General features: G+C 39.4%; 1 protein-coding gene across 4 annotated transcripts in view; it reads left to right on the top strand.

Moving 5' to 3' along the window:
• The window catches only part of plch2a (phospholipase C, eta 2a), a 212,049-nt gene that overhangs the window by 97,641 nt on the left and 93,864 nt on the right, over positions 1-20,544 (top strand). Inside the window, exon 1 of one of the 4 annotated variants that reach the window (XM_063891112.1) lies at positions 15,973-16,070. The exons of the other annotated variants lie outside the window; for them this stretch is intronic. Within the exon in view, the coding sequence (XP_063747182.1) occupies positions 16,028-16,070 (43 nt within the window). The 5' untranslated portion in view covers positions 15,973-16,027. Of the gene's footprint in view, positions 1-15,972; positions 16,071-20,544 lie in introns of those variants that run through there. 4 annotated transcript variants of the gene reach the window in all.

Raw genomic sequence — 20,544 nt, 5'->3', positions numbered from 1 at the left:
AAAACCACTGAATAATACCTAAGATATACCGGACACATATTCATATTCTTAAAGAGTCTCACACACACATTCTAAAACGATATAAACTGTACACAATACTGACCAGAAAACATTTCAGTTTATTAGTTATATTTCATATCAAATAAAAAAATATGAACTTCATGATTTATTTTAATTATTTAGTAATGTCAATATGCACTAAAATGTAACCTTAGTCATATGAACATTGGTTAAATGCATTACACACTACATTTGTTTTCTATTCATTTCTGTACTTCCTTATAATCAGTGGTTAGGGCCTGTGTGCAGCTGGTCGGCTTTTATTGTGAAAAAAAAGTAAGAAGTGTTATGTGATATTGATGAAAGTTGCTGAATCTTCTCCGAAAATAGAAAAAAAAAATCTAAGGACCTAAAATAAAATATTTTATCTTATTTTTCAATTTATTTTTCCTTATTATACACACATTCCATTTTTTTTAAAAGCAAGACGCTGCTGCTGAAATGACTATGAGAAAGACCATCCTAACATAACATAATATTTTATCTGTCCCACAATTTTTTTTCTGTTTGTAGTTTATTTGTAGGAAAATTAATACTGCACCAGATGTAAAAACATGATAAGGCTCTCTCCCCCCCACACATACACACACACGCACGCACACACGCACGCACACACACACACACACACACACACACACACACACACACACACACACACACACACACACACACACACACACACACACACACACACACACACACACACACACACACACTTACTTGCAAACACATGCTCATTAACACTCCTCCACTCTTCCAGACACTAGGCGTTATGTCACTTCTAGGGAGGATTTATTTAAAGCACACACACACACACACACACACACACACACACACACACACACAAACACAGATACAGTACCGAGGAATCCATGTCAGGTTATTTTCATGTTAGTGGGGAAAAAGCTAACATATTCCTTGCATACAACAGGAAAACAACTAGAACTACAGAAGGAAGATAAGTCAGTTGGAATGGATGGATGTTTCAGAAAATACTCAGCTCTTTTTAAGTGCATAAACAGACCTTTTACCATGTCGGAGTGTGCTGCTGAAGTTATATCTCTGAATATGTTCTGTGAATCACAGATCCATAGCAAAGGATCGGAGCCTGTAACATTAACATTTCAAAGCTGTCTGGTCTTGAGTTATCAGATTTTGCAGACAGGAGAGTCTCTTAGAATCCACCCCATTCATCCAGACACAGAGTCTGATCTTCCTTTCTTTAACATTTGATGTGTAAGCTGCATCACTCACACTGCAGCCTTTAAAGGGGCCCTATCCTGCTCATTTCCAGGTGTATATCAGTATGTAGTTTCTCTGCTGGGACATGTCTCCATGCTTTAATGTTCGAAAAGCTCTTTATGTTTCTCATACTGCCTCTGCTACAGCACCTCTTTTCACCCTCTGTCTGAAACCAGAGCCCAGTCTGCTCTGATTGGTTAGCTGGCCGGCTCTGTTTTGATTGGACAACCGCTAGTGATTTCCTAACCCTTAGGCTATCACGTACAATGTGTTGGATCGCAAGCCATAGAAGCGCCAGTGTGACATAGTGATGTCATCATGTTTCTGAAGTATTCAAAGGAGTAAAAGAGGTGTTTCAGGCGAGGGGTGTGTGGGAGTGTGCAGTCCATTTACATGCCAGATAACCTATAGAACACACTACAGGAGAGGGAAAACCCCAATAAGCATAAGACTGCTCCCAAGATTTGTCTGACATGACTCTGCAAAATGTCTGATGTTGATGATATTTAATTGGTGGAATCTGAGCAGTAGTTTGTGTTGAATATATCCTTCCTGCCCTCGGCTGCAGCCAACTAAAAACCCTTTCAATAAAGGTTGGAGACACGTTGAGCCTTTAAAGTTTTGTTTGATGCAGCACTGAAACAGTTGTAATAAATCAGGAAAAAAGACGAGACACCACAAACCAAATATTAAACAAAAAATAAAAGTATTCTGTTTATCTGACGTCATTGTTTTCCAGACATTGACCTTTTAAATGATATAAATAAATATTTGTGTCTTGATTCATTTGAGAGAAATCATCATTTCCATTATGTATCTGCGGCAACATCAGGATACGAGAACTTTTTAGAAAGTCTGGAACTACTTTGTCAGAAGTGATATTTGACCTCAGTGCAGTTCTATGTGTGAGAGAATAAATCATGTGTTTATTTCAGCCTTCTGTTACATTTTCTTTCAAAATATATAATATTAAACGTTACCAGGGTTATGGTTCTTCCTCTGTGTGATATTTATTCATTTTTTCATTTTTTCTTTGCATTTTTGTCTTTTTATTGACTGCTACAAATGTTAGAAAGTACAAAGGTCTGAATCGATGTTAGTCATGTTGAGGTTATGGTTCATAAACACTTCAGGATATTCCTTTCTTTAATCCAGTAAGCACAAAATGCAAATGGGTGCAAACGTTCACAGAGGTGACATTAAAGACTGTGTTAAAAAGTGTCCCCCAGGATAGGAATTTAGAAAATCTGTTCGGCACTTATTATGACTGCTATTACTTCTGTTGCTCCCTGAGGGGAAATGATGCTTGAAGCATAATCACACACACCTAAAGAACAGGCTAAAAGGATAAAAAGTGGAACACTCCTTTAAGGACTTAAGTGACTGTCCACTTTAAGGTAAAAATGCTGTTTAGAAGCTGATCTTTCGAGAACATGAAGGAGAAGCCTCACTTAGCTGGTTGTCTCAGTCAAGAATTTTTTCTTAATTGATAGTAACTCAAACATAAAGCAATTAGAGTTCTGAGGTGGACAGAGGCAGCACTGAGACATGGACGTTTCTTTTGTATATTCATATTTGGTATAAATACTTAAATATATTTTCTTTTTATAATCATTCTATTTTTTATCTTCTCTGACAACGTACAGTATTTCCATTTGTCCATATGTTTCTGTTCACACCACCATACACCAAAGCAAATTCCTTGTATCTGTAAGCGTACCTGGCAGAAAAACTTGACTCTGATTCTAAAACTATCTATCAATGAAAAAGCAACAACAGCATAAAAACAGCATCTTGAGAAAACAAGTTGAGTACAACTCCCAAAGTGCATTCTGGTAGAAAACTGACATGTTTAAACATTGCAATGGACGGCAAGTTTAACCTTAGGATTATACAAAGCAGTATTGGGCAGAGCAACCCTTAAGTGTTAGAAGCTGTTACTGTATAACTGTGGTGACCTGGGAAGACAACCCCTGAAATCAGCAGAATAAAGAGGTGTTTGAATTCTCTGTATACTGTATCCTCAGACTGGAGACAAACATCAGGATGGGGGACATGAAGCTTTTCTGGGACAGTGTGGACGGAGTCTGTCCCTGAAGAGAACACATTCATTATTTCCTCCAGATTTACCCTGAGATTAAATCACATGCATGAACAAAGGTTCACAGCCACGCTCTGTTAGTGAGTGTATCAGTGTGTGTGTGTGTGTGTGTGTGTGTGTGTGTGTGTGTGTGTGATTGTGCTTACATATTTGAAATGTTTCCCTGATGTGATGTAATGTACTTTATGAAGTCAGTGACGACAGATTTGTGTATATATTTATGGAAGCTACCAAATTTGTGCCCCAAACTGCATGTTCACTCAGAGAAAAATAGGCTTTTAAATATTTTTGGACACAAGAATGTTATGTATTTTAAAGGCACGGCCCTTCTTGTGGGTCAGTATCCACTTGTTCCACACAGACCGACAACTGTTTGATGGACTGCGTATATTTTTGTGCAGGCCTGAGGGTTGTCCTTTAATAACATTCTTGATAAGAATTTTATGGATTGTTTTATAACAGGGGATCACAGAACGGCCGGTAGTCCACTGACACTTTCATTTATAATTGTTTTTTTCTTAAACATCATCATTTAAGTTGCACACTGACCATTGACAGTGCTTATGCAAACCTTTGGATCTTACTCACCAGCTAAAGATATTTACGATAATACTATGATTCCAGATTAAGGTGTAGGCACAGCAACCTGACTCATGAGGGGCCGTGCATGTTTTTTTAAGTCCACTGCAGTCAATGTAAAGGCTCCTATTGGATCTACGAGCAGAGTAAAAAGCTACTCTTTTAAGTCAGAAAAAAATGAAGTAAGAACCGAGCATCTGAAGTTCGGAGTGGTAATACCATAGCAGCTACTGCCATTTTTGGCAAACAAATTTAACAGCAGCCTGCTGTGTGTAAACAGCACCGCACTCTGCGTGGCACATCTCAGGCCATAGGTTCATCATTCCTTCTGCCATGCTGCAGGATATTTCCTGAAGTGAAGAGCTTTTACACTATAAAGCAGCTGTGGGCAGCAAATACTGAGAGACATCCACATTCAGTCATCCGTGCCATACTGGATAAAGAGCTGATATATATCATTCAAAACCAGCCACACCTGTGCACGTCATTATACACAACAACACCCTGTCTTTTAGTCCCTGTCAGGCTTTAGTACAGACATTCATGGTCCCCAGACAATGTGTCTTTATGACTTTGGTGGTCCTCAAAAATGTCCCTTCAACAGTCAGGTGCCAGACAAATGATCCTTATGAATCATGGGTTTCTGACTTTTACATCATGGGAGTCATGACTTTTGTGATGACTTTTCATTGAGTGCCACCATATTGTCAAAAATGTTGCAGCCTCATAAAGTTGTAATGTGACTCCTAATTTTATTTTCAGAACATTCCAATAAAATACAAACTAAGAATAATGTGTCTGAATGATAAACCAACTGCTTTCTCTGTCAGAAGCCAGGGTAACATTAACATTTATCAGAAATTCAGAGAATCTGCTAAAGAAAATGTAAATGGGTGCTTCCACTACCACTTTGTGATTAGAAGGTTAAGGTAAGCACTAGTTGGCGCCATTTGTCCACCGAGAAAACAATAAAGAACAAGAGTGCTCAACAAAATACCATAATTAAGACTCTATTGTAAAATAAAACAGCAACCATCAATGTCGAAAATGTAATAGTTCCATTAGTTGATTTGGATTTTCTTGACACACGCGTTTTAATTTTTGTGTATTCAATCGGGGTGGATGGAAACACACCTTGAGCTTTATTGATTTCGATAAGAGCAGAATCTGTGAGCAGTCAAACCAAACAATGAGCCAAAAGCTTAGAGCTGAGGGGAACTGCAGAGATGAGTGATGATAAATATTGATAAGTGCAGACCTTAGGTCCAATAATCAATGTTTGTTAACAATGAAAGTTTAGTTTATGTTCTTTTACTTGATCTTGCTACATTATATATTGGAAAGCCCAGAAAGTCTCATACAGATACTATGTGACGAGCTGGAATTGAACTGGTTGCCTGTATTGTTCTAAATGCTAGAGATCTGTAAGCGAGTCAGCAGTTTTCTGACAGCATCCAATTAAGCTCCAGTTGTTGATGGAGGCAAGCTGTCCGTATAGAATATGAATCATTTGCCATTGAAACTTTATAAAGAAGAACACATGGTGCTTCATGACAGAATCTGTCAACGGCTGCGCTTTTCCCTGATTTGTGCATGTGCAGACATATGAGTCTTTCCGCATGGAGGGCCATCGATTAAATAATGGCTTTTTAAGCAGGCGCCACTGAAGACGAAGGTCTGCTCTCCAACGTAAGACCTGAAATATAGTGGCTATAAAACTGAGACTGAGTGCATTAAATAGATGGAAATAACGTCCTATACGTCATATAAGTCAATATTAACATGACAAAAAGGTAATGAGAATAAATCTACTTAATTTGACATTGAGGAAAATAAAGGTCTAGCTCTTTTTAAAGGACGGTGCATTATTCACAAGTTATCAGATGGCTATAATTAAGAATCATATTATAGTCAGATGTTTTTTTATCCTCAATGTGAAGCCCTTTAGAAGCAGCACAGGTGAAGTGGGACTTGGTGGGTTGGTTGTATGTTGATAATTGTAAAAGTATATAGTTAGCAACATTTTTATTTCAGAATGGGCACGACGGCAGGCCGACTAGGGGCGCTTCTGCACAAAGAGGTTAAATGCAGATCTTTATACATTGGGTTTATATACCTTTCTCTTCTCAGAAAATAACGAGAGTGGTTTTCCATGTGTTTTAATACAGTTTAACGCCCTTGAACCTCTTACGTTAGCTTTGGGCTCAAGCCCCGAATGTTTATAATGTCTGGCTCCGCCCCTGGATGTATTCATCTCACCCTCCCTGTTCAGTATTTGGATTTCTTAAGGCGGAGACGTAGCTGATGTTAGAGGGAGATCTGTACTCACCAGAGGGCGCTGTTTCATATTGAGAAAAGCTCTTCAAGTTGGAAGGAACATGTACTTTGGATCATTGTTCACCTTCAATTCCCAATACAGTCACTCGGACCACTGTCTTTATTTGTTGGTCCAATGTTGTACACCTGGTCAGGTTGACTGACACCAGTAATAGAAGCATCAATATTATTATTGTCCTGCTTTTCAACCATGTAGGTTTTGCTATTTTGTGTTAGGTGATAGTAAGTGAATTCTTGGACGTTTCATCAGAGACAACTATTGTGAAATCAGTTTAGGCTTAACGGAACATGTTGAATTGTTTTCCATAATACTGTATATTGTGTTATTGTTATGTTTTAACATAATTTTATGATATATACAGTATAAATATATATATACATATTATGGTAAGATAGTGCATGGTCCTAAATAGATGTGCATATTCTATAACTAACACTTCAGCTTGGTGTTAGCCAACATTTGATGCTTGGATTAGATTAGATTTATTCCCCCAGGGGAAATTCATTTTTACATCACTATACATGAACACAATATACATACAATATATAAAAAAACAACAACAGTAACACAGACAACAACAGCCTGGGACACACCTGGAAGATAACACTCAGCGAGGCCTGTTATCTAAGGCAGCAACGGCTGCAGGAACCAAGCTTTCTCCAAAGCGAGCCCTTTTGCATTTCAATGTCCTGTACCTGCGCCTGGATGGCAGTGGGGCAAGGTACTGACGGCGTGGGGGTGTGATGTCCAGTACTATTGTGGTTGCGATGCGTGAGATGGCCTTGTTGTTAAGTACTATGAGGTTGGGTGTCGGGAGTCCAATTATCCTGGCAGCAGTGAGCATATTGAGAAAGCAGGCGGAGCAGTACATGAGGAGGGGTTGGATAATGCTTTGGTGCACTAGTTTGGTACAGTTAAGCTTTCATCTTAAGCAGAATTCTAATAGTAAAACGAAAAACTGCATATTCCTCATAATGCTTTCCGGTTGACTTGTATTCAATCCGAGGTTTTCCTCCATTTTTTCTGGGCTGCTCCCCTCAATTGAAATGCCACCCTTCTCATTCTCAAGTCTCCAGACTTCCACTGCCCCTGTTTATACAAAACTGACATGTCTTTTTGACATCTGACTATATTCTAGTATGTCTACACCGCATATTAATTATGTACATGGATTATTAAACCAGATTAACCCTGGGATTTACCCAACCAACCAGCCGACCGCACAGCTCAGTGTCTTTGCTAATAAGTGATGGTACCGGTCACTTTCACTGTCGAGTACTCGACAGTGACCGGTCTCATTAGCTGTCGTGAGTCAGGCTCCAGCTAACACTGCTGATGATGCATTTCCACTGAGTGGAAAATAATGAAGTGCCTCTGAGCAGAGCTTCTCTCATAACGACTATTCACAGCTGTTTTATTTGCAAAGCATTGTGGTCTGGATGTGTAACAGCATCCTCTTAAGACTACTCAAAGATGAAGTCATTTGTCATTGTGTCAGTTTACTCTGCACCAGATGCACACCGCTGTAAATACAAACTCACACCATCGGACATTTTCTGCTCAGTCAGAATGATTGTCTTAGGTACTGTATGCTTTCTTTTAAAAGCAGTACAGCTATCTCAATAAAAGCCAAACTTTTATTGGCTTTAACATTTGTCTGTATCCTTGGCATGTTTCTAAGGCTCCCGTTTGAATCTGGGCACCACAGTTATCCAGGTCAAACACCCATGTTTTCTTTTCCCCAGTAGCCATCATGGAGAAGCAAGCTGTCCTGAGTCTGTCCTATTGTGCTCTTCTGCAGTGACTGTGTAGCAGGTCTTGAAATAGTACAGTCATAGGTTGCAGTACATAGTGCCACCCTAATGCAGACACATACTGTATGAGTCGAGAAACACACATAACTATAAAATCCTGAATTAAAAAATACATTTAAAACACTTTCAAAGTGCATCACTGAAGTACTGTCAGATACTAAAATCTTGAAATTAATAACATGATCATGAGGGAATATTGTACTGCAGGGATGACTTATTTTTTAGTTAGCATTGTTCTGTTTTCTTAATAAAATGCCATTGGAATTTGAATTATTGTAGAAAATAAACTCACAAACAAAAATGTTAAGATTATTTAACCGAAATGCATTTGCCAAAAGTAAAAGACTAATGGTAGCGTTACCCCGTGGCCAGTGTAATGAGATGATGTAGCCTCATTTAGCCACAGTTAGCATCCTCCTTTTGTCAGGCATGTTGCAAAAAAATATTTTAGAAGCATTTCACATCTTGGAACAACAGATAAAAATCTCCTAAACTTGCATTGACCAAATACATTTTTCAGGCAAATACCAAAAAACAATTCAGAGAAAAACATTTAAAAACTAAAATGCTAATTTAGCATTTCCAGGTATAAGACTCATTCCTGTAGCATTTTATTAGCTGGATTAGCTTCCTAAACTCATACGTTAAAACGTCATGAGAAACAATGACATCTGCCTAACCAGCTGTTTAGCTGTCACTTCCACTAACCTAGGGAGAAGAGTAGCAAAACGATTATTAACTAACCATCCAAGCTAATACAAGTTAGCACAAGACACACAGCTAGGGACGCAATATGTTTAGCTGGCTGTCTCAGAGTATTACAAAATAAAATGCTGCTGTCAAATTCGTAGCACATCACGCATGATATGATTTTGACAGTTTTGCTAATCAGCCAGTTATCAGGCCTCAGTAGCTACACACACACAAACACACTCCAGTGCTCTATAAATAAAAGGGGGCGGAACGGTTTGTTCTCCAAGGCCTTGAGGTCATGTTCTATCAAGACTGGTGACTGATTTTCCAGGGCACTCCTATGAACATTCGCCCACATACACTTAGCGGGATGCATATAGAAAAAAGCACTACAAATACATGTACTTATCCAAGATCCTGAAAGTCTTTAATATTGCATTACATAAAGGAATATGTCACGTATAAATGACACCCTCTGTAGATGTTAACAGCCCATTTAAAACCTATCTGTGATGATGATATGTGACTGGTTCAGTAGGCCTTCCAATCTCTTGGTAAGGTGGGTCATTGCTCGTAGTAAAAACAGATAGAGACATTTATTATGGCCGTGCCCCCTTTCATTGAACAAACCTGTATGATGGGACCAGATGGGGAATTTAGGTGATGTAGAACAAACAGCGGCATAGTCCATACAGTATATGAAGGAAGGAGGATTTTCACTCAAAAATACTATTTTTGAATGTTGGTTCAATTCACAATATTAACCACAGGTTTAAAACTGTGACTGTCCCTTTCACAACATGCTATGGTGCAGTTTGAACCATCTCAAACATAAGACTGTATGTGATAATGAATAATAACGGCCATTGATGGAATCTTTTATGATGATCTGTTACCATGTATTGCATATGTCCATTGTCCTAAGTCTTTCTAGTTCATTTTAACTTTTAAGGTTCTTTGTATTCAAATTCAAATTTGGTGTAAATACTTGTCTTTAGCAATTTATTTTTTAATGCTAAATAGTTTCTTAAAAATACTTATTTTTATTATCCTTATATTTTTGACCTACTTTTACAACTTGTTATCTTAAATTTGTAATGTTAGCACCACCAGACACCAAATCAGATTCCTTGTTTGTGTAAACGTACCTGGCAATAAACTGGATTGTGATTCTGACAATATAAAAAAATGTTGTGAGTCATAAGTCATGAACACAAATAGTAAAGAAATGTAGACAGATACGCTGGTCAATGGAAATAAGTGAGGTTCATATGGGTGTAGTGTAGACTAACCTTTAAGTATATTCCTAAAGCAAACATTGTGATTTGTGTTTCTAGCAAAATAGGTCCTTGAAGATCATTTCTTTTGTGGATCAGTTGGTTCTCTGACAGGAGAGGAATATGAAACTGGATGGTGTGGTAGAACTAATATGATATGATAGCCTCCTTCGTTTTGAACATGGCTCACACCGTGAGTACTTTATCCAATCAATCATCCCATCCTGTCAACCATGCAGGACGTATGGGCATTGACTGCATCATTAGGCCAAACAGAAGGCGGAAGGATTTTTGAATTGTTCCTCGAGGGGAATCTGTGGGTCACGCATTGGAATTTCCATCAACCTAACAACACAGAGGACATTCTGCTACACCTGATGTGTGTTTCATTGTCAGTTCCTTTATCCCTACAGCCCAAATTCAATTGCCTGACTTTATTTCCTCAATGGAAGCGATCGTGTTTGAAACCTGTGACCCTCATCTCACCCTGGTGCTTTTCCGTCTTCCATTTGCTTCAGGCCACCTGCACACTTCACACACGTGCACAAATAACACACAACGAGAAATCCATGGAGGCGCAGCTGGCTCCCCCACTCATCCAGCTGAGGCTATTAACTTCATCAGTCCCCCATCCCAACTCACAACGTGTTAGAAACTGAACTAGCAAAGCCTTTCCCAAGAGGACAGAGACATTTTCACAATAGAGCTCCAGCACCATCCAATAATGATTTCATTTAAGTTAAAAATTGGATCTGGGATTCAGCAGGACTTAATGAAAAATTGCAAATTCAGCTGGAATTTCTTCGTCATTTTCAATTATTCCACAATGAATAAAGATAGAGGCTTAGTAAAACAAGAGCCGACTCGCTGAGCTGATGGTTATGCAATTTCTAAATCCACTTACATTGTATCTGAGTGTTAAATGGGAACTTAGCCTTAAGTAGTCTTTTCAGTTCGGAAGCTTTTTGTGCTTCTTACGACATAAGCTTGACCTTCCCCTGTGAGACAATCAGTCGATACTCTACGCTGTTTCACTTCTAGAAGAAAACATGGCTCAAAGGAAATAGAAACAGGCTCCCTGGTGACCTTAACATTGTGTTTGGGCTTTCTAAGGCTTTTTCCACTTTCTTATCAGGATTTAAGGAGTCCGTATAGCGGCCCCTTTGTGTTCTCAACTGGAAACCAGCATCTGTCTGGGGGGGGGAGGTCTATAGATCTTTGTTGTGCACGCTGTCGTTGCTCCAGATCAATTCAATGCCTTTACAAGAGCTCAGGAGTTAACCTGCTGCACTGCTAGATAATGGATAAGGTGGCACATGCGACCTAGAAGTGACACAAACATCACCATGAGGCTCACATTGATTGGTTCCTTCTTATTCTCGCACAAGTTTCTGTAGCTGAAACAAGAACCAAAGAGAAACTCTTCATATGAGAAAAAATAAATCATCACCTTGTTTATTGAATTACACATTACCTTCAGTATCATTTTTGAAGTAATGGAGGGAGATGCCCATTTTCCAATTAAGGAATGATTGATATAACATTGCAAGGGTTGGGAGGGGCCTTTAAAAGTATATTCCGTAACAATTACCAGTGAAATGTAAAAACATGCAATCAGTAACATAATCTGGTTACTTTCTGTAACTTTTGGATTACTTCAATATCAAATGCAATGCCAATAAATACAACTTTTTTCTTAAGTGTATCATGTTAGACAACAGAACAATGTGACCTTAAAAAAAGAAGGAAGCATGATGTTTTTGTTTGATACATCAATTAAAAGCAAAAAGTATTTCTGTTTAATAAATCCGGCGTCTACCTACTAGCAAATATATATATATATATATATATATATATATATATATTTATATATATATAACAATAACAATGTGCCCAGATTAAAACCAAAAAGAACATGCTCACAGGTTATCTACTGTACATAATATGATTTTTTATTTTAAAATGTATAGTGACATTGTTTTCCTGCTAGTCTCCATAAAAAAAAAAATCACTGCTTCTGATTTTAATGTGACTGTTAATGATTCCTTTTTTTTTATCCTGATGTGGAATCCTGTTCCATGTAATCTGTTTTTCCCCAAGCCTGTCCATTGCTAATGCCAATCGGATGAATGGTACCACAAACCATCCAGCCATAGACCTATGAACATTTCTGCTTGAACATTCGGTGAGCCACAGAAACATTAGGATTCAGCTGCTGGAGCCCATGAATATCCACTGAAAATAGTATGAAATATTCTTGCACGTAAGAGTTCCAACCTCCGGGTTCCTCCAGAGGGAAGAGTATGGAATGTGAAGCCCTCAGTGCTTTTTATGGTAATGTGCTCATTAGATATTGATGCTTCATAGGTGTACAATTGGAAGCTTTGACTTTATGGTGCTGCTAGAGGTAAGGCCAGGAGATTACTACAATCATTAGCTATCATACCTCTGGGGACTATGAATATCGACGAAAAACCGAACAGTGAATGTGGCAATTATTCTTTTTCATAGCTTTATTGTTGTTAAATCTCATCAATGAGACATACTGTTGCTCCTGCTGACCTGTTATTGAGATTACCTTCACTCTATCCCATACAGCAACGTTCTACAGCAAAAACACTAAATATTACGTATTTAGATGTGAGTCAAATGCAGATTTATCCACAGCTGAATATAGTTTAAAAAATAGTTTGAGAAACGTTGATAATAATCTGCATTGACTAGCTGTTTGAATAACCACATTTTTTTATACGGTATGTGACCCGCTTTAGCTACAAAGACTCAGCGCTGTTGCTATAGGAATGTTTACTAGTTGGTCAGCAATGACATTGCTATACTTTTTTTTATGGTTATATTTTATATTATATTATCATTTATTATTATGTATTTTTTATAGACTGTTTTAGTATATATATATAAGAAATATTTTATGAAAATATAAGATCACAAATATGTTTGTCTCAGTGTGCTTTACAGATTAACAAACTGAAATGACAGTACAAAAAGATCAAGAACATTACAATAAAATGTATTAAAAAGACAAGATAGACAGTAAAATACAAATAAAATAAATACAACAAGATGAAATACAACAAAAAGACAATATTGTGACAAATCACAATAAAAACAATTGTAAAAATATTATAAAATCACAAAAATAGGGTAATAAAACAGCTAGTATAGACTTTATTCAAATGTAAGGTCTTCACACCCTTAAAAAAGCATACATAATCATTGTATTCTGCTTCACATAATTTCCATCAACATCAATTTCACATTGTTTCTATTTCCCAGCCATGGTTATTTTTTACATAATCTATACAAATGTTAGAAATAGGTATTGTACGTTCCCCAGCCCCCAACTACTGTATAGAGCCCTTTGACAACCCTCAGGTCCCTAATGCCCCACCCCCACTACCAACCCAAACATGCAAACACACTTAGGAGACTAACACACTGGTCTTTATGGACAGCTCCCTCCTATGTTACTTCTGCACGCGTCAGTGATGGCCTGAGGGTGTGTGTGAAACCCGTCCTGTTGCTATTGTATACGGTGGCTCGGTGGACAGCTACTGTAGCATGCCCAAAGCTCATCCAAGAAGCAGGAGGGGTTGCACGCTAATGTACAGAGGAGACAGTGGCGGGTAAATGGAGCTTGACTTTTGGTGGAGCGCGGGTTGGGATGCAGCTGCTGGGGTTCTGGGTTCTGGTTTTGTGGAAAAGGGGCTTTGTACAGAAGAACAGAGGTTTGTCGGTTACTGCCTCATAAAGCATGCATGAGGTGAGACAATTCACAATGTAGTCCTATAATATTCATGAGGTAGCTGAACGTTGCGGAAAATGTTCTAAACTGTGTTCTGTATTTTAAGGTGATGTTAAAAAAGAGTTGAATTGAGAGCCATATCTCTTTTTGTTTCGATCTCTGGTCTATTCTTCTTCTATGAATTTGAAACTGCTTTCCTTCAATCTGTGATTCAAGCTTTTTGATGAAAACGTGTCATCTCACTAGGACACTATCTGCGTTATTCAGACAGACTCAACAACGCTCCTTCAGAGCCACAGAATATATGATATAACAGTACTCACAGGCTGAGGGCTCATGATTAAAACACTGGATTTGGAAAAGTGTATAATTGGTGGAGGTAATAGATTGGCCCTTTATTATTTAACCAAAAATCAACAGAAAAAATACATATCTGTTTTCATTAAGGCATCACATTTTACCCACAATAATGATTCAAAACATAATTTGGCACATCATTTTTTCCAAATTTCAATCAGACATAATGTAATAATTATAATTTGAAATAGTCCCTATTATGCTTTTTGGGTTTTTTTCTTCCTGTAGTGTGATATAGGTTTTTGTGCATGTAAATGGTCTGCAAAGGCTAAAATCCCTGTGTTCCCTCCAGAGGGAGTTTCTCTCCCACCCTCCACCTGCCTGAAATGCCTCCATTGGAATCCCTTGTTTAATTATATGATACAGTGACATCACTATGTAGCACTGGAACTTCTATTGGCTCCAACACATTGTATGTGATAAGCTAAGGGGCAGGACATCTCTAAGCGGTTGACCAATCACAACAGAGTCAGCGAACCAGAGCAGACTGGGCTCTGGTTTCAGACAGAGGGTGAAAAGAGGTGCTGCAGCACAGGCAGTATGAGAAAAATAAAGAGCTTTTTGAACATTAAAGCATGGAGACATGTCCCAGTAGAGACACTAAGTACAAATATCAGCCTGAAAATGAGCAGGATAGGGCCCCTATTATAGACCTTTATTGTACCACTTTCTTTTTAAATCAGGTGTTAAAGCAGTAACAGAATAAGAGTGAAACAAAGTACAGTTCAAATTAGATTTCACACAAGGGTAAGAAAAATAAAAAAACAAGTAAACATAAGTAACTGTATTAATTAATTGTTCACATATATGGATATTCATTAAGATAGTTAAATATGTGTGTAATGTGCAGTTGCGAGTGAGAGTCATAAAGGCAGTTTATCTGCCATAGATTTCAGGTACCCAGTTCTACTCGTAGCACACTTTCCTAGAAGTTGCAGCCGTACACACACACACACACACACACACACACACTCTCCATCATAAGTTGGAGGCTGCCTGCTCTCCTGCTGGCCTCCAATGCAAATCATAAAAGTCGTCCCCTCTCTTGTTTCTGTTATGCTCCCCGTGTGTCTCCCCCTCTCTTGCCGACTGCTGGGGGAACCCATCCATGCCTGGCTGGTCCTCTCTCCTTCAGAAGCTGAGCGCTGAATAAAACATGCGCACCACACGCTGCTGCTCTTTGCGACTTGCAAATCACAGCCACCTTACCTCCTCTCGCATCCCCCCTTTATCTCAGCACATGCATTTTAGTCCATTTCCTCTCTCTGCTTTCTCCACCCATTCACCCCCCCTCCCCTTTTATCTCTCTCTTATTCTCTCCCTCCCTTCCTCCTCCGTCTAAAAGCGCTCATTCTCCCAGGTGATCGGCTTTGAAACCAGTGCTCCCCCCCTCTCTCATCTGAGAGCCTGAGTGGTTAACTGCACTGAGCGTGCTCCCAAAGCACTGTGGGCAACTCCCCCCCTTTCCCTCCAGTCTTTACAGTAGAGGCAGAAGAAGAAGAAGTGTGTAAGCCCACACTATTGTCTTAGCAGCTTCCCGTCACTAGATCCAGAGAGGATGGGCTTTCATGAAGACGGAAAGCGAGGAGAAAGGAACACTGTGTAGGAATGCTGGAGTAAAAAACTAAAAAGAATAGGATAGGCAAGTTTCCCCAAAAGCGTTTTCTGTCACACCTTGGATGATGACAGCCATGGGGCGAGGCAAGAGAGGAGCAGCCCTCCAGATGGTAGTTAGTGAGAAGCCAGCGCCTCCGTCCCTGTTTTAGCAGCACATGGAGCTCCGTATCTTTTGGGATTACACCAATGGACAGCTCCGGCAATATCCGAAGCCTGAGCCCTGAGCAAGGTAAGATAGTCCACTCTTCACACTTTACATGCAGCTGTGCAGAAGTAGGCCAGCTCAGAATGGAAGCTCCTTGTGCTCACTGGAGGTGAAAGAGGAGTGACAGCAGAGTAGTTCCTACTCACATTAGCCTCCCAACTCTTCCTTTTCTCTCATGTAAACAACTACGTTTTTGGGTTTGTCTTCACTTCTGCTTTGTTCCCTTGATTATTTTGTCAGACATGCACTTCTTTGCTTTTGTCATTCGCTTAGCTTGCTCACATTCTAATTTCCTGCCCCATGCTAACTGTATTAATCTTTCAAAAGAAGGTCCTGCTGAAGATTGTAGCTGGCTCTTTTGGATTGGATGTGACTCTTTTGTTTTTCAGTCACTTTCAAAGACAATCACCAGCAGTGTAGTTTGTACTCGCTTCAGCCTCCCAACTCCTCTTCCTCATCTTGCGTGTAAACAACTCAGCTTCGAGTTTTACTTCACTTTGGTTTATTGCTTTGTTCACTTGATTTTTATGTCAGACCTCTACTGCTGGGTTCTTTGTTTTGTCGATCGCTACACATGCTCACATCCTAATTTTTCTACCCCATGCTAAATGTATAATGCTGGGTACCATTTACATTGGAAGTCAGAGGTTGGAACTGGGAGTGACTTCAAACCCTAGTTGACTGCGTTCCTCAAAAAGGTCGAGTTCTGGCGCCGGCTGTGGCGCAACTGGCTGGGGCACCTGCACCGTATGCTGGCGACCCTGCTTTGATTCCCGACCCGTGTTCCTTTCCGGATCCCACCCCGACTCTCTCTCCCACTTTCCTGTCACTCTCCACTGTCCTATCCGATTAAAGGCAAAAAGCCCCCAAAAAATAACTTAAAAAAAAAAAAAAAGGTTGACTTCTTTACAGCTTTAGCAGTCACCTCGGGTTAGCCGTTGTTGGCAATTCCAGGAACCGATAACTACGCTTACAACATCGGAGGAGCATACACACAGACGATGAACAGTACAATATGTACAATTAATTTAATGTTACACAAATAATACAGAAGAGCTGAAATGCTTTATTTTTAAAGTGTGAGACGGTGATCTTGGGTTTGGCAAGGCATATCCGAGTTTCCAAGTACGAAGTCTGATCTCAAGGGGCGTTCGAGATCTCAGATATTCCCTCTTCTCAGTACAACTGAAACGCACTATGAATCTTTCAAAAGAAGCTCCTGCTGAGGAATGCAACTGGCTCTTGGATCGGATGTGACTCTTTTGTTTTTCTTTTGCAATCACTTTCAAAGTCATCCCCAGCCTTACCCTGTTTTAAAGGTGATCACCTGGAAGCCAGTGAGTTTACTAGCTGCTTTCAAAGAACACTTTCCATACAGAGTCCCATTTATCTGTCAGCCTCAGCATCAGAGAGCAGAGACAGTGAGGGGGAAGAACAGAAGGTAAAGCAGGTAAAATGAAGTCATCTATGTTTGACAACTCCGCAACAGGGCTCACCGACTCCTATGCCCCCTTTCGTCCTGTCCTCTCATTCTTGCCAGCATTCCCACAAGCCCCAGTAACCATAGAGTGCTTCATTAGTGCTGGATCGCCTCGGCTCACAGAAGCAGAGCAGCGGTAATCACACCTCCACAATGCTATGCAATAATGCCTACACTGCTGCTCCATGCTAGCACAGTACTATAGAGTGCAGCAGTGTTTGCTGTAGTCCATGAGCTTACTTAAAAATAATGAATACTCCTCAGATGTACACTTCTGAACATTTATACCTAACTTGCCTGGATCACCACTAATCAGACAGATGTGGTGTATCTCGATTGATTGAGTACTCCTTCTTTGGGTAGTATGAATAGACATTTTTGCCCTCTTCAAGAACTGTAAACTTTTGAAAGACCACATTCTTATTAAGTAGCCAGTTTATGAGCTTATTTATGCCGTCATAGGTTCACCAATCAATCAATCTTGTCAACGCTGTCAAGGAGTATGCACTTCCTTTGCCCAAGGTCACGTGATATGACAGTGCCCTTTCATTGGTCAGTTAGGAACTGTTAGGACTTGGTCGGTGAAGTCTAGGGAATTGTTAAGAATTGTTCGGACTTAATAATACTAATAATCTATTTTATTTATAGATGTGAGGGGAGGGAGTGGAATTGTCAATGGTGAGGGACTTGGGACCGATGGTGACCATATCAGATTTATCACAGTTCAGTTTGAGGAAGTTGGTTTGCATCCAGGATTTTATTTCAGTGAGGCAGTTGGGGAGAGTTGAGAGGGTAGAACTGGTGATGGATTTAGTTGAGATGAAAAGTTGGACATCATCGGCATAGCAGGGGAAGTGAATGCCATGGCGGCGTATGATGTTACCAAGGGGAAAGAGGTAGAGGATGAAGAACAGAGGACCAAGCACCGAGCCCTGGGGGACACCTTGGGGCACGGGAGCAGTGGGGGGAGGTGCAGATATTGATAAAATGTCAGACTTATACTTATTTGTTAGGATTTGTGTTGGCAGTCCTGTGGATTCTGATTCAAACTTTTGAGGAGGCCAAGTGTTGATCAAGTAATGTTGGAATTTGCAATGATCATTGTGTCCAACTTTATTGCTATGTTACCTTTTTTTCCGTCTCGGACAGTATCTCGGCTCCGAACCATAGTTGGGATGCTCACTGGCCTTTGAATGTCTGACCTTGGCTCGTTGTCAGGACGGTAACCAGCCGCCCAGGCTATTTTTACCTTAACAAAGATGAGGAGGCGTTTGGGTGCCATTGGAACATCCGCCGCTTTATTTCACACCGAACGTGATAACGTGTCTTCAAGCAGGTTCATAATGAGCTAAACTGGACACTTGTTCCCTCTCTACACTACACATGTGCGCCTCACCGCAGTCGTCGCCATTCCACAGCCAGACTGTTCTCTTTCCCACAACTCCCAGGTGCACACATCACACACATACTGTACCTCCCGGCTTCCGTTACAAAAAGGGGACAGGCCAGGCCTGTAACAGCTAGGCAAAAAATGAACGTGTTTCTTTTGATACGAACCAAATTTTAGTGAAGCTGTTCTTAAACAAATCCAAACATGTGTCATTCATAATAATTCATAAAACACTCTCAGTACCCCTCCACCTTTTACATAGATGGACAGAAATCTGGAAAGATGAAGAATATATCACACATTTTTATAGTGTCCCCCATTTTCACTGTTAAAAATGTATTTAATGAAAAACCTGCATTATGGAATCTACTGTATATCAGAGATGACAGAGGTGACAATACCTTTGCCATATTATATATGTATTTCCTGTTTGGTGAATAAAGGAGTCACGTGTCTCCTCCTCTCTGCCTCTGTCAGCAGATCAGAGAGATGTGGGTCACAAACATTACATTCATCTGCACACAAGGTCCAAATTATTGAAAGGAACACAGTGTGCATCTGCCTAAACGCATTCTCACGAAACATAAACAGGACCTTTTTATTTCACTGTATTCCCTTACAGTGACATAAAAAGGTCCTGAAAAAAGACGTAAGTAACAGTAAAGTAACATTTCTAAAATGCTAGCAGGATAACAATGTTAATAAAGCCTAAAAAGAGCATGTGTGTAGTAAAGGATCAGATGTTCTCTCTCCTCTTTCAGCTGTTCTGTTCTGTAGGCTAATACTTTAAGAGTGAATCTATATGCCTACTGCCTGAATCTGCTTCATCAAAGGCAGGTTTTTCTATAAATAAAATCATTTCTGAACCTAAGTATCTTGGATTCTTCTTTTCTAAGGTCCCATTGTTTGGTTGTCTTTCATAAATCACTTAAGTAGAAATATTTTATTGATAATTCTTACCTCTGTATGTATTTGCATTGCATTTCATATTGAGGTAATCCAAAAGTAATGGAAGAATTCATGTTGCAGTACTTTTTAAAATTGTGTTACTCAGATTAGATTACCGATTACATGTTTTACAGGTAATTGCAGCAAAAAACATTTTTAAGAAACCTTCCCAATCCTGGTAATCATAATGATATTTTTTCGTTTGTTTGTTTTGCTCAAACCCTTTCTTCTGTGGTTTGGAATAAATGTTGGAACCCCAGAAGGACCACAGGTCTAACTTATATTTTGCTTTTTTTTTTCTTGTGTTCGTTTTGGCTGCTCCCTCTGGGAAGTGAACTCTGACACCATCAGTGTCACACTGCTCAGGTGCAACAACATGAGAGAGCCATTTAATAACTCACACTGTGATCACGTGCTTTGAGCTTAAAATGACCTTAGCAAAGTGTAAACAAATATTTAAAAAAAAGTCATTGTGGTTTATGATCAATACCAGCATTTGGTTTAATTGTGATATTTAACAGGAAAGTTGCTCAGCTTGAATATATTATGTCAACAGAATTCACATCACTATTAGGTTAGTTAAAAGCAATAATAGTAAGTCTAAATGAAAAATATTAGGCTAAACTTAATATTATTGCTTTCAACCAACAATACAGTTACATTACATGTGTTGACATAAT

This window comes from Eleginops maclovinus, chromosome 1, assembly GCF_036324505.1.
Source record: "Eleginops maclovinus isolate JMC-PN-2008 ecotype Puerto Natales chromosome 1, JC_Emac_rtc_rv5, whole genome shotgun sequence".
NCBI lineage: Eukaryota > Metazoa > Chordata > Actinopteri > Perciformes > Eleginopidae > Eleginops > Eleginops maclovinus.
This window is presented reverse-complemented; position numbering and strand designations above follow the sequence as displayed.